Source organism: Brachyistius frenatus, unplaced genomic scaffold (genome assembly GCF_029030835.1).
Source record: "Brachyistius frenatus isolate BFR_SWC_R1_liver_20210118 unplaced genomic scaffold, ASM2903083v1 Contig_3, whole genome shotgun sequence".
NCBI lineage: Eukaryota > Metazoa > Chordata > Actinopteri > Embiotocidae > Brachyistius > Brachyistius frenatus.
In genome coordinates, this window is record NW_027210602.1 from 9,001,063 (window position 1) to 9,016,652 (window position 15,590).

The following is a 15,590-nucleotide window of genomic DNA, read 5'->3' on the forward strand; positions in this document are numbered from 1 at the left end:
TTAAAAAAAACAACTATTGGTGTGGCAGAAAAACACAACCTATCAAATATTCGCCTGAAGATTTTCACTTTCAACAGGAAGAAACTGAAACGTTTCATTTTTCAGCCCAACAAAGTCCACACCAAAGTGTATCTTTTCTACACAGGTATCTGGTATCATCCATGGAAATATATCACACCACCCTCTCTGCCTCTCTCACTTTCTGTCACAAATAAAGAGAGTAGAGGAGACAGCCAAACAGAAAAGCAATCCAAGCAGACAGACAGCGAGCCAGACATGAGATAAGAAGGCAATGTTCAGATCCAGCCATCATATTATATGTAGCAGGCTGAGCTGCTGCTTCACCATTTAACATGTAAGAAAACACTCAACGAGTAACAGCAGGTGCAATCTTAATTTAGCTATTATTTTATCATAATATTACATTTTCTAAGGGAATACATGAGTTTAAATAGAAATCAAGATGATCCAGATTATTATTCCAGTAGTAAGCCCCGCCTACCCGTGCAGAGCTGAGGGTGGTGTTGGTCATGAAGCTGGCTGAAGACGAGGTCAGGGTGTCTGGATACGACACCATGGACAGGGAGTCGGGGTGCAGGGCGGCGGCTCCGGCCGTCCCCTGTCGCGCTTTCAGAGCCTGAATTTCACGTCGAAGCACCAACCCGTCGAAGCGCTCCAGGTCCTGAGGGGTGACCAGACCTCGCACCTCCGACAGCAGAGAGAACTGAGAGGAGGAAGGCACAAAGGGGGAGGAGGAAGAGGAGAGACAAAGGTACGATGGAACAGACTTGGGTGGGATGAACAAACCAAGATTAACCTCAAAGCATTGATTGAATTACTGTTAATTTTACAATTTTATTGCAACATGACTTTGAATCTTTAAACCTTACTTAATTCTTCATTTGAAGTGGTTTTGAATTTATCTTTACTTCAGTTGGATGTCTGATCTTCACTCTGCAGTTTGACATTAAAAATCTTTTTACACATTTATCTGCAGCACAGCCTCTCAGAGGAAATGATGACATCACAACTAGTTCAAAATCCAATTATGGCCTGACGTGCAACTTATACAAGGCAGATATGAGAACTTGAAATGTGTAGTCAACACAGTGTACACTGAAAATTAACTTTTCCGCTACGTCAAACATCTCTTGTCAAGCAGTTCAACTTCATCATGAAATATATACAGCAGCATCTGACACCAGGCTCCGGCTGTGAACGGGCTCAGTCACGGCTCCTTCACAGTTTCAATGTTTACGTTTCAGTGGGCTGTTCTTCATCAGTCTCATTTATAAAATAGTTAAGTGAGTTTCTGTTTGTTTTGTTCCCTGATTTAAATATGGTTAATTCTAACCTTCACTGTCAACATTCCTTTTGAATGTCAGTCTGCAGTGGAAAGAGAAGTATGTCAACTCTTTGGATTACAATATTTTCTGCTTTAGCTGGTCATAATCAGTGATTTCATCTTAATGTAAGTCACAAGCATCGACAACGAAAATGTTCTTGAGCTAGAGATTCACATACGGCTGTGATATTTTTTTAAATTTATCATTAAACTCATTACAAATTTATAGTGCTTGCAGAAAAAGTAAGTGAACCCTTGAATTTATAACCGGTCAAAGGTGCTTTGGCAAACTAGTTTCAGATCAGACCTGCACAATGTTCAAGAGGAATTTTGGACCAATCCTCTCAACAGAACAGTTTCAGCTCAGCGCTGTTCTGTGGAAGTGTGATGGTCGATTTACTTTAGAGTTTGGTGTTATTGTGCTGCATCACTCACATTTGACTGAGCTTCAGCTGGCGAACCGGCACCCTGTACTTATCCTGTAAGTCACCTTGATAACGTAGGAAGCTTCCCCTCAATAATATTGAAATATTCAGACCCAAATCAAGATTATCCCAACTATACTTCACCCTTTCAAGCCAAACGGTGCTGCTTGTTCTTCCCAAACAATTCAGACAACCGAGTCAATCAGTCCACAAAACATTTTGCCAGTAGCATCGTGGTGCTCATTAGAAAACTTAAGGCATGCAGCTGAACTGTTTCCTGGACGCCCACCAGGGAGAACAGCCACAGAAGCGAATCATCTTCATTTATAAGCAGTTTGTGTAGCTGCAGGCTGATCAATATATCAACTCTTTGTGATGATTATGTAACTGTTTCCAGCTTTATGCAAATCACAACAGTTCATGATGGTCAGATATCGTTAGATCTCAAAACCAAATGTTTGAGTGTTTTATGCTGTAAATCGAAGTAACTCTGACACATATCTCGCCTGCTCGTCTGTCATTGACTGGACTGCAGGTTTGCTTACTTCTTACTGCAGCTAGCTTGGGTTGATGTCGTGAACTTTGGGGTTCATTTACTTTTCCCAACCTACACTGTGAATGTTCGAATAATGACACATAATATATAATTTCAATATGGACAAAACCAATACAATAATTTGTGTGTCATTATTTATAATAGATTGTTTCATTATTGCTTTTATCACAACTTACAGTAGATGTGACCATGTTTTAAGACATGTGTGAACAACTGCAGATAATTTCAGATGGTTAATTCATTGAGGTAATTTATTTAGCTTGATGATGCCATGATTGTAAAATAACACTTTAATCTGCAGATGAGCAGCTTGGTAAAAACTGCAGGTCAACATAGTATTTATAAACTGTGATCAGATTGCATACTCATTCCTCTGTCGAATGACAGAAACTGAATTGAAAACAACGATACTGTGAATGTGGCTGAATTAAAACATAGTATAAGTGATCACAGAGAACAAAGCAGTCAGCCTCCTTCCCTCCATTCATTAATGACCGGATACTCTCTAACTACACACACAAGCTAGTGTTGCTGTTTGTTAGAGACTGTGTGAGTCGCTCCATAAAAACACGTTGTGGACATCACACACAGGCTGCAGTGGCATCAGATCATCTGCAGCAACTACAATAAAGGATTTTTCTAATTTGGTATTGGACGATGTGCAAAACTACACAAGGTATTATTCAAAGTAAAGTATTTTTATGAGTCTTGAGACATGTCTTCAGGGGATCTCTAAATGTTGGTTTGCGCCTCTCTAAAACTACACTAGAATACAAGCTTTTGCTCCCAACTTTCAAACTCTGATTACGATTAAACTGATGATTGTTGAAGTGATTTAACTTCAAAAATATCTGGATTTCTCACAAATAATGCAGAATGAGAGTTTTCCCTGGAGAAAAAGTTTTTTTTTTTTTTTTTTTTTTAATTGTCAAACTACTTGTTCAATATCTATTTGTTTTGTTTTATGTTTAGACAAACACAATTGGCATTTTGTCATTGAAGCAGCAGTTTTCTCATTTTCAACTAAATTCAGCCAGATCATTAAAAAAACCCTAGTTGTAGTTTGAAATAATTTGTGTTGTACTTTTGTATGAATACAGTGCAGGACAGACAGAAAAGCTTTCTGTGGGCATAGGAGACAGCAGTGTATTTGAGAAATTGGAAATAAAACGTCTTTGATTTATTTTGTTTTTTTTATAAGGCAAGCTCCTGCTGACTGTGAGAAAATCAAGAGACTTTTAAGAGTCATGGAGGAAGGAAAAACAAAGCAGAACTGGAAGCGCTGGCAAAAAGCCTTGGCATAAATCTCAGAAAGGCTCAGAAAGCTTCAATTCAAACCTCACAGCAATCACACACAGAGGCTGTACAGCAGTACAGATTCCTCCAGAAAGAAAATTGATTCCTTTGTGATCTTTTTCTTTGTTTTCTCACACCGACAAAAGCCTCCTCGTACCTCACCTTTGCGTGCGTGTTTAGCAGCTCGAACAGAGCCATGACCAGCTGCTCCACGCCGATGTGTCCGTCCCGGTACTCCTCCACGTAGTAGCCCATGGTCTGCCGCTCTGCCTCCGTCAGCAGGTGGCGCGCCTGCTCCTCCAGCATGGCCCGGGACTGGTTCACCAGACTGGACAGGGTCACCTGTGAGCCCGCCACGCCCTTATAAAACCCAGGCTGGAGGAGAAAGAAAAGAAAAGAAACAAAAAAGACCATCAGGACTTTCATGATTTCATTTTTAAAACATTTTTCTATTTCTTTATTCTTTTTTTTTTGGGGGGGGGGGGATAGAGTGAGAAAGAAACCTGAATTACAAGGGTAAAGTACAGGTCAAGGAGAGGAGAGGTACAGATAGATCCTATAGTAGGATTAAAATATGTTTGAGACAGGAATGGGAAAAAGATGAAAGAAACAGACACTGAAGAAAGGAGGAATAAAAATGAGAAGACAATGAAGAAGGTAAAAAAAAAAAAAAAAAGAAGGGGAGAATACAGATTGTGGAGTGAGATGGTAGAAGAGATGTGATGGTAAGATTGTAGGAGAACAGGAGGAGGAAAGAGGAGTAATGAAGTCAAAATGAAGAAGATGGAAAGGAGTTGGAGGAAGAGGACTGGCAGATGTTTAGCATAGCATGAGGTAAAAACTGTAAGGAAGACGGTGTCTGATGAAGGAGGAGGAAGAGACTAACAAAGATGTGATGGCTAGAAAGGGAAGAGAGGAGACGGAGGGAAATAACAGCAAAGACCCAGAGGTAACAGAGGAGCAGGAGGGTTAGAGTGGAAACAAAGATACGAAACAGATCAGGGCGGACAGAAAATGAACAGGAACATAAATTACACCCACATACACCCAACTAACCATCAGTCTTTTCATCACAAATGTATAAATTATCATCCTGCTTCCTTCTTCCTGCTGTCCTACCATCATCTATTATCATTAATGCTGTGTGGCTCGAATAGCAAAACAGAAACTGTTCTCTTCACACATGTGAGTGGCAGGTTTTTTTTTTCCTTTGCAGCTTTCATATCCCTGTTGTGCCAGCTGGCTCATCTGCCAATCAGAAGGACTATTCTCTGGCATTTCAGAAACTTATGAGCTGCCAATATCACTTCTCCACTCCATGTCTGCTTTTTTTTTTTTCTCAATGCCTGCTCCTTTTCTTTTCTCACTTATCTGCTCGCCTGCATGCAGCTCTTGTTTAATTAACTCCTTAATCAAAGACACCACTTCAAAGTCAGAGCTTCAGGGTCTGTGTCTGGCTGCGTTTGTACGAGACGGAAACAGGAGAAGGAAGCAGGCCCAGTGCCGTCTCCCCTCATCCACCTCCACTCTCTGTCTTCACTTCATCCTCGACTCGTGCCTGCTCTCGACCGTCTGTATTATCAGCTGTAGTCGTTGCAGTGTCCCGGTCTGAGCTGAGCCAACAACTGTATAATGGCCAAGGTGAACTGTGGCGCTATATCCTGCCCGAATCTTAATCACGGCAATGCTTACTGCGAGAGTTTCATTAAAGGACCCATGTCCCTGTTACTTAACTCAAGGGTGCAGCAGAGTGAACTGACGGGACATGTTAGCTGTCAGTGTGTCTCTCGCTGTTGTATTAGAGGGAAGATTGACACTAGAGGGAGCTAATGAAATCGGTCACCAGTCAACTGGAGTGGAAAACCTGCAGACTGCTACTAATGAGGTCTACCGGAGGAGGCGAAGAATGAGGATGGAAAGAAAGAGCTTTTACTGTAAAACTGGTTTTACAGTAAATTCCAGTAATGCCGGTCCGTTTGCTGGACCTGGTCCAGCTCTGAGGTTAGTCGTTGGCCGGATCTGTTAAATGACAGATAAGCGGATCGATACTCTTTATATCAGTGACACACAACAACGCCGATAACCACCACCGATGTCACATGCTTTATCTTGGCATTATTTAACAATACAGAGCAAAAACACTTGAGTCAGAGTAAAAAAAGAGCATTTTACAATATGTGTGAGACTATTTCCTGAATAAAACTGTAGCTGTATTGTACAGCACAATACATTTCCACTGCACTTCACTTCACTTATCTGTAAACATAGCTCAAAAAAACGTAATCTATTAACACGTAATCTATTCCTGAAAAAAAGAATGATTAGTGCTGAGTGTAATGGGCCCTCATGGTGGTCAGAAACCTTTGTGTATCAACACGCAAAATACACGGAAGACTAACACTGCTTGATTCAAGGAGGATAAAATCCTCCAGAAAGGAAGCGGAAGAGTGACTGCAGGGTTAAAAAGATCTGCTTTGTGGTTCTAAAATCCGTCTGCAGCAATTCAGAGAAACAAACAGGTGAATGTGAAATATAAAAACAGCCTGAACTGTAGGTCATAAACTGTTTTCTACCCAATCCAGTCTCCTAGAAATTAACATGATCTATGACTAAGTAGTTTCCATTTATGCTGACAAATGTAATCCCTGCCTGGATTATGTTCACAGGCAATGTTTTGCACTATATTTATCTACAACAACAGAGTCACATGGAGAGGTGCTCACAGCGGTTAATTAAGAAGACTTCCTTACTATGCTAATAGAAAGTGTAATCCTGGCAGCATCCCTGCATTAAGTTTCTTAAAAAAACATATTTGGTGTTGCATATTAGTTTTATATAAATGTAATTTCTCTTTCCCTGTTATAAAAAAAATATGAAATCATGACCAGTGAAATTATGGATTCGGATTGGATGGTAGTGTTGATTAACCTTTTGTAAAATGCACCTTGGCACTCGGTGCTACCTGAACCAAAAAAAGAAACATTTGTTCATACTTGCTCAGCATTGTGGACCTCTTCCTGCTTATTGTCTCAGTGCAAACAGCAACTTAAAAGCCATAACACCAACCCCTGAAGCATTTTATTTAATTTCAGAACAAAGAAAACAGTATGATACTTTACAAAAAGACCAAATCAACGGGAAGATAATTTAAAAAAAAAATGACACTGTGCTGCATATATAGTGCATCTGGAAAGTATTCACAGTGCTTCACTTTTTCCATATTTTGTTGTTACAGCCTTATTCCAAAATGGATTAAATTGAAAAACTTTTTTTTTTTTTAAATTTTTGCAAATCTATTAAAAATAGATTTAAAAAAAAACAACCAAAGAAATCACATGTACATACGTATTGACAGCGTTTTCCATGACACTCAAAATTGAGCTCAAGTGCATCCTGTTTCCTCTGTTCATCCTTGAGATGTTACTACAACTTGATTGGACTCCGCCTGTGGTAAATTCAGTTGATTGGACATGATTTGGAAAGACACACACCGTCTATATAAGGTCCCACAGTTGACAGTGCATGTCAGAGCACAAACCAAGCCATGAAGTCCAAGGAATTGTCTGAAGACCTCCGAGACAGGATTGTACCGAGGCACAGATCTGGGGAAGGGTACAGAAAAATGTCTGCAGCATTGAAGGTCCCAATGAGCACAGTGGCCTCCATCATCTGTAAATGGAAGAAGTTTGGAACCACCAGGACTCTTCCTAGAGTTGACCGCCCAGCCAAACTGAGTGATCGGGGGAGAAGGGCCTCAGTCAGGGAGGTGACCAAGAACCAGATGGTCACTCTGACAGAGCTCCAACGTTGCTCTGTGAAGAGAGGAGAACCTTCCAGAAGGACAACCATCTCTGCAGCACTCCACCAAGCAGCCTGTATGGTAGAGTGGCCAGATGGAAGACACTCCTCAGTAAAAGGCACATGACAGCCCACCTGGAGTTTACCAAAAGGCACCTGAAGGACTCTCAGACCATGAGAAACTAAATTCTCTGGTCTGATGAAACAAAGATTGAACTCTTTGGCCTGAATGCCAAGCATCATGTCTGGAGGAAACCAGACACCGCTCATCACCTGGCCAATACCATCTCTACGGTGAAGCATGGTGGTGGCAGCATCATGCTGTGGGGATGTTTTTCAGCGGCAGGAACTGGGAGACGAGTCAGGATGGAGGGAAAGATGGATGCAGCAATGTACAGAGACATCCTTGATGAAAACCTGCTCCAGAGTCCTCTGGACCTCAGACTGGGGCGAAGGTTCATCTTCCAACAGGACAACGACCCGAAGCACACAGCCAAGATAACAAAGGAGTGGCTATGGGACAACTCGGTGAATGTCTTTGAGAGGCCCAGGCAGAGACCAGACTTGAACCCGATTGAACATCTCTGGAGAGATCTGAAAATGGCTGTGCACCGACGCTCCCCATCCAACCTGATGGAGATTGAGAGGTCCTGTAAAGAAAAATGGGAGAAACTGCCCAAAAATAGGTGTGCCAAGCTTGTAGCATCATACTCAAAAAGACTTGAGGCTGTAATTGCTGCCAAAGGTGCTTCATTACATTACATTTCATTTAGCTGATGCTTCTATCCAAAGTGACTTACAATAAGTGCATTTCAACCATGAGGGTACAAATTCAGAACAACAACAATCAAGAAAGTACAATTTTCTTCAAGATAGCCAAACTTCAAAGTGCCATAAGTAAGTGCCATTTTAAGTGCTACTATTCAAGGTAAGGTCTGAAGAGGTGTGTTTTTAGTTTGCGGCGGAAGATGTACAGAGTTTCTGCTGTCCTGATGTCGTTGGGGAGCTCATTCACCATTTAGGATCAGGACAGCAAACAGTCGTGATTTTGTAGAGTGTTTAGCTCACAGTGAGGAACAACAAGCCGATTGGCAGATGCAGAGCGGAGTGAATGGGCTGGGATGTAGGGTTGGACCATGTCCTGGATGTAGACTGGACCCGATCTGTTCGCAGCACGGTACGCAAATACCAATGTTTTGAAATGGATGCGGGCAGCTACTGGTAACCAGTGAAGGGAGCGGAGGAGGAGCGGAGTAGTGGGAGTGAATTTAGGAGGTTAAAGACCAGTCGAGCTGCGACATTCTGGATGAGCTGCAGAGGTCAGATGGCATTAACAGGTAGACCTGACAGGAGGGAGTTACAGTAGTCCAGACGTGAGATGACCAGAGCCTGGACCAGAACCTGGACCAGAACCTGCGCCGCCTTCTGAGTGAGAAGGGGACGTATTCTCCTGATGTTGTGCAGCATATATGTACAGGAACGTGTTGTTGCAGTAATGTTGGCAGTGAGGGAGAGTTGACTGTCGAGTGTCACTCCGAGGTTCCTAGCAGTCAGGGTCGAGGATAACACAGAGTTGTCCAAGGTAGTAGTCAGGTCGAGGGTGAGAGAATCTTTCCCTGGAAGGAAGAGCAGTTCAGTCTTGTCCAGGTTGATTTTCAGGTGGTGTGAGGACATCCACTGAGATGTCATTCAGACAGGCAGAGATTCGTGCTGTTACCTGTGTTTCAGATCGGGGAAAAGAGAGGATTAGTTGGGTGTCATCAGCATAGCTGTGGTAGGAAAAGCCATGGGAGTGAATGACAGACCCGAGAGAGTTGGTGTACAGAGACAAGAGGAGGGGACCCAGGACGGAGCCTTGAGGGACACCAGTAGTGAAAGGACAAGGTTCAGACACAGATCCTTTCCAAGTTACCCGGTAAGTGAGGTCTTTAAGGCAGGATGAGAACAGGGGGAGAGCAGAGCCTGAGACACCGAGGTCCTGAAGGAGGACAGAAGGATCTGGTGGTTCACTGTGTCAAATGCAGCAGAAGGTCAAGAAGGATCAAGACAGAGGAGAGAGAGGCTGCTCTAGCAGTATGAAGCTGCTCAGAGACAGAAGGAGGACCGTCTCTATTGAATGGTTGAGTTTTACCATAAAGACAGTCAGATAACTTCTTCAGATCAATTCCAGCTAAAGTTAAGATTTGGTTGTTAGCCTAACCGTAATCCTGATTTCTCACATCTCTGTACTCTGTGTTTATGATTGATTATGACATTACTTGTATGCACCTTTCTCTGTGTACAACAGGATAAGGGAAATAACTGTAAAAAAAGGAGAGGAAAGATTGCCATGCCAACGCTGTAAAAATCAATTGCACATGACATTGCTACAGATTGTGTCTGACCTTGCAGAGCAGATCTTTGTATTAAAATGTGCGGCCTACAGAGAGAACAAGGGTACCTCTGCCATGTTGTAATATTATGACCTCAGAAACAGACAATAAATTAGCCACTCAATTCCATCATCAGCTCCCCCCTGACAGAGCTTCAGGGTCCAAATGTTACATTTTGCTGAGCCAGGTGAGTTTTAACAACACATACACTCAATGCAGTATCTGGCACTGTGCACAATGAAGCATCCAGATACCTGTATTTGAATTTAATCACATTACACACTATCATGCTTCATCACATAACAGTAGCCATAAAATAAATATGTGTGAGTGGTGGAGTCAGATCTCGTCTGTAGCTCGATTACGAGGTTCAAACCAGCTTCGGTGTTGTTAGACACACGTCGCCAGGAAGTGAAATGCACTGTGCTCTTATCTCAGTTTAGCACTTCTAATCAGCTTCATTAATGGGATAGGTAGTGTCCGCGTATCACTGCAACCGTTTCTCTCATGCCACTGTAGTCTAAATCTGTGTGTGTGTTATTTTGCTCAAAGAGCCACCATGTCAGCTAAATTTGTCCAGGCATGACAAAATAAAATGTTTGCAACCACATCAATAGCTGTGAACGGATCAGAGGTGGTTGATGCTTCCAGAAGACCGGCTGATTTATGGGAAGCGGCGAGGAAATACTGGACCTTTTGATCACCTCGAATCACAATGAATCTCTGCTGCCAGTGACTGATGACATTTATTATATATTTGACTGCTAAACACAAACAGAGATCATTTGTATGCAATTGAAATGACTTCTGGCAGACGTGATTTGGCATTCACATTCAAGTAATTTCATGCAGTTCATGTCCGTGTGAAATAATTTCTGAATTTCCATTTTTTTTTTAAATATTCAGCTGCAAACTGCACATTTTGAGTGCAGTCGGACACAGTCATTTAAAGTACTGTGGATGTATTAAGGTTAGATAAGGTTGACAAATGAATTGAAATTCATTCAGAAAACCTGAAGGGCACTTGGAAAATTACAGATTTTTTCTCATCTCTGAGACCACTGTTCCCATTTGCTCCACAGTGGTGTACTGGCCATCAGGAACACCGAGACAAATCCTCCTGGCCAGCCGCATTGGTTGGCCGGTGCACTGTCAAAAAAAAAACATAACGTTTTTACCGGTCCTCTCTGTCTTTCAGGTTGAGCATGAGAGGGTGCTGCAGGTGGTCTGTTTTCTAGTTGACAAGTACAGGGCTGAATCTCTTTGTGAATCCCAGAGGATTACTGATAACCATGAATGTTAATTGTAATGGAGCTATTGTATTGCTAGAATGTTCTAAATTTTTTCACTGTTGAACTTTACTGGTATCCACTTGATTTTGTTTGATATTTAGTCGGTCAAATGGCCGATCTCACAATATTGACGACAGTAAAAAATAGTTTGTTGATCCTTCTTCTGATTAGTGTTCACACCCTGGGCTACCAGTGCTCCAAAAGTTTAAAATAAATAACAACACGCCTGTCAGACTTTCAGGTTCAGAAAACTACAAATAGAAGCAGGTGTTTTTTTTAGAGTCAAAAATCATCTGCTGGGGACGTTACCTCGAGGGGGCTCAAGCGAACCCACATCTCTACAAAGAGACTTTACTTTTACAAACTCTAAACATCTTCATCAGATTCCCTGTCAAAGTGTTTATATTACTCTGAAACTCTGTCCATAAGTTGATGCTTCTGGTCTTTGGTTGAGTCAATGATGAGATCCGTGCAGGCATGTTTCAACTACAATCTTTAGGTTGTTGCTGCAGTTCTCTTAAACATGCAGCAAAAGAGAGATGGCTGAAAGGCAGAATGTGTTGTTTTTAAAATCACACTCTCTTGGGCTCTGTGCCCAATCAAGCACAATCACTATGATCGTACCAGCTTATGGCTGGAGGGGTTGAAATCTAGATATTGATATTATTTTACACAATAAAAACACATCAAACAGATTGCAATATTTATGTGTGCTTGAACCATTCAGGTTCTTCACCAGTCAGCCATCAGTCATGGTTCCTGTGTTGCCACAGAGATGGTAACATTGGTGAGATACACACTATATACCTGTTTAAAACCTTTCAAATTAAAAGTTGGAAAATATATTGGTCTTTGTGTTTGATATCTGTGTCTATCCTGACTTGCCAACTTAGTAAAATGCTTCATGGCTAAATGATCTTTTCTGAGCATACGCAGTTATAAAAGCCTTATATTTTGTCATTCAAATCTGCATTAATATTACAACAAGTCATATGTATCAATATTTTAGTGGGGGCACGCTTAGTTACCCAAATTTGTACAGTATTTTTATTCTGCTTTTCTGCGCTTCAGCTTTTATTGCTGCTTTTTCATGTGATTTTTTTGGTTCAAAAACATTGATCCTTACAATGAAATTAGACATAGTGTTGATTTTGTAAAAAAAAAAAAAAAAAACCAGCTTCAACATCAAACAAAAATGTGTCATAATTATTTGTGAACTAAACTTTTATAACGTTTTAAGAGGAAATAGTGCGGCTGATCTACAAGCCTTTGATTTCCTTTGGCTTGTCTGTCAGTCATGTGATCCCCACCATGCAGGTCACAGCACGCTGTCCGGAAAATCCGATAAATCCATCATGAATTCTGTATGCCAGCAGGTGAATTTTATTCAGAGTGGCCAAACATACCTCATGGTGATAAAACCAGAGGTCTGAGAGTTACATTTGTTTTTAGCCAGTTTTGTGAGCGGCACAGCGTTAAGTTCAGCTCGACAGCTTTCAGTTTTGACTAGCAGTGTTTGAATTTAAGGAGTTTGCCTTTGAGTGCCTTCTTTTTTCAAGATGAGCATTTCAGTTTTGGCTGTAAATGATTCATGCTGTTTTTTCTCTTTAATTCATCTATAATCAGTTTCCAGAAGAGGCCTCTCAACCTATTGAAATCCATGTGTATCTTGACATTTAATTGATCGCTGATGTCAACAAGCAAATTATATTTGACAGACGAAATCAATATCAATCAATAATTTTTTTTGTCTCTCAAACAACATTCATTTGCTGTAGATAAAGACCCAAATGGGGTCAGGGAAGAATGAATGATTTAGAATGGCTGTGACCTATCCGTAATTAATTAGCTTACTGGCCTGGTTTGGCCTTTGGGCTGCAATTACAGGATGGAGGGAGTGAGGAGGTGGGGCGTGTGGAGGGGCAGATGATGTGACCGCTGGGATGAACCGACTCCACATAGCAACAGCCCGCGGACGAGATGACAGGAGGAAACAGAAAATGATTAGATGAACACAAACCTGTTTGCTTATTTAGACAGCAAAACTCGCCAGCAGATCAATGTGAGAGAGATTAATATTCATGCAGAGGATGTGTTGACACATGTTGACAGTATGAGGTAGGCAGTGGGGGTCGAAACTAAAAGAGGCTGCTTGGCTCACATGGAGGAGCTGCACAGCTGTGAATTATCACCCTTCTTCATTCTCCTGAGCCCTAAAGCCATGCTGCTATATATCTTACCCTCTTATTGCCCTCCCCCCTCTTTTTCTTTGTGTGTGTGTGTATGTGTGTGAGAGTGTGTGTCTCTCTCTCACTCACACACACACACACACACACACACACACACACACACACACACACACACACACACACACACACACACACACACACACACACACACACACACACACACACACACACACCCTCACACTATACAAGCACAAAGCAGCCACTCCACCTGTACTTTAGCTGTTTTGGCTTATTCTGAGCTTGTCCACTTTGACTCTCCTCATCAAAATTGCAGTTATACTTCCAAAAATGTTTTTTATTTCCTCCACCTGTATGCCGACAGGAGCACTTGCACATGTTCTCAGTTTTCTTACGGATCTCTACAGCTGCTGTACAATAGCAGCCCGGTGTTACCAGACCCAAATTCATTGAGCACCAGGCCCCAATGCAAGATGGTCGAAGCAGGACATGCCCATCACAATGCATCATAATGTTCCGATGCTATTCAGTCTGCCTCCTGCCTCTCTTCCCTGTCCCTTCTGTGGGGATTTTTCCATTACAATAGCAGCCTCTTTCTTGTATAACATTCTGTCTAATTAATATTGAAAGAGTTTGATAAATATGCATCACTACTGGTCCACAGAGGCAGTGCCTATGTTTCAAATACCCGTAGCTGTGCTTTTACAACTTCAGCACCTTGGACAGCGCCAGAAGGCTCCACTCAGGCGGTGGTGAAGGCAACCGAGTTCCTTACCTTTCCCCGCTAAACAAAGTATTCTAGTTTTCTTTAATCACAGCAATTTGGCCCAATATTTCCCCCAGATCCTGACAGACGTTGCTTGTAAGTCGCTTTTCTCTCTGAATGTGTCACCACTCACATTCCACATGCTTATTAAGGCATAGATTAGCCAACAGTGGCGCTGTGCGCTCTTAACGACCAGCTCTCTGGTATCACAATCAGACGTAACATAACCTGGTGTCAATCGTGAACAAAATAAGGGACAGCATGCACTTTTAAAACAGCCAGCAACAGGGAAATGCTCTGCACAGGTGACAACTAAATGAAATGATTACTAGGAAAATAGACCGCCACAACAGATCAAAACAATCGGTGACAGCCCATCTGCACACTGACAACATAATCAATGTGTGAGTAGAGGTCTCATAAACACAAAACAACATTATTTTTGCCTAAACAGCCTTGGTTAATCGTTCTGTTATATTCTGCAGTCTGTAGTGCAAGGTAAATTAAACTGACAAAGAATGGTTCCGGGTCGCATACATGGTAGTTAGATATTGTTTCCAGTCATTACATCCGATTGGGCGAAGACTTCGGGCTAACTTTGAAGCTATTGGTGCAGCCCTTCCATCGGCGTTGACCAACAAGCAGACATCAAACTTAAATATTATTACTGTGTCCAAACAATCAAAAATAATATGATGAACAGGTGTGTATCTCCCGCAACACAATCTCACAACCCAACAACCATCATCATATATGATGTCTGAATTCATGTGTCAATTCATGTGTGTCTTTTTGAACAAACCACATAACCTAAGCAGTCCCTTATTTAAATTATGGTCTATTTGTGTTTTAGTCCATTTCCCAGGGTGAGAAGCTGATTAAGGAAATTAGGCCTAATTTGAGAGGAAGGACAAAAACTCACACAAACAAGAAAACCATGTACAGTACAAACATTCACTCCCACACAAAACATGCATAGGCCTCCTAATGGGCAAAACACACACAATTTCCACCGTATAGGACTTTTTGATCTCAAAGATCTAAAGGTACCACTTTGATCAAATAATACAAATTTCATCAAGGTCAGTCTATAGGATGAGGTTTTCAAATGGGCGCACAGTGTGCTTCAAACAGCATGACACAAGGCCGACAATATCATAGTGTTCACACTTAAATAACAGGGTCAGATAGGACTACTATTATATCCATTCAGTGAGGAGCACATGTAAAGGACAGCAGAGGTAAAATCTGCAGGTTTACAGATATCAACAGCACTCAGCGGCCATTCTGGAGGAAAAGAGACTAACCACCTACTGGATTAATCAAGTTAATCTGCTCTGTCATGATACTGTGTGTTAACATATTTCATTCTGTATTCTGTACTTTTTATTCCATAACAAATAGTTGTTATAGTTAAACTTAAGTCTTTAAATGCTGAGAATGTTGAGACATTTTTTCTGTCTTTTCAGAAATTTTATTTTAATCTTTTGAGAGGATATATGCGAAACAATTTTCACAGCAAAGCTACAACTA

At 41.5% G+C, this 15,590-nt stretch overlaps 1 protein-coding gene across 2 annotated transcripts in view; it reads right to left on the reverse strand.

The window, feature by feature from the left end:
• Positions 1-15,590, reverse strand: part of whrna (whirlin a) — a 138,751-nt gene that overhangs the window by 16,314 nt on the left and 106,847 nt on the right. Inside the window, exons 6-7 of one of the 2 annotated variants that reach the window (XM_069705589.1) lie at positions 3,785-3,997; positions 503-724 (exon numbers count right to left, since the gene is read on the reverse strand). In XM_069705589.1, coding sequence (XP_069561690.1) covers positions 503-724; positions 3,785-3,997 — 435 coding nt within the window. Of the gene's footprint in view, positions 1-502; positions 788-3,784; positions 3,998-15,590 lie in introns of both variants that reach the window. The other variant, XM_069705595.1, reaches the window with a different exon arrangement.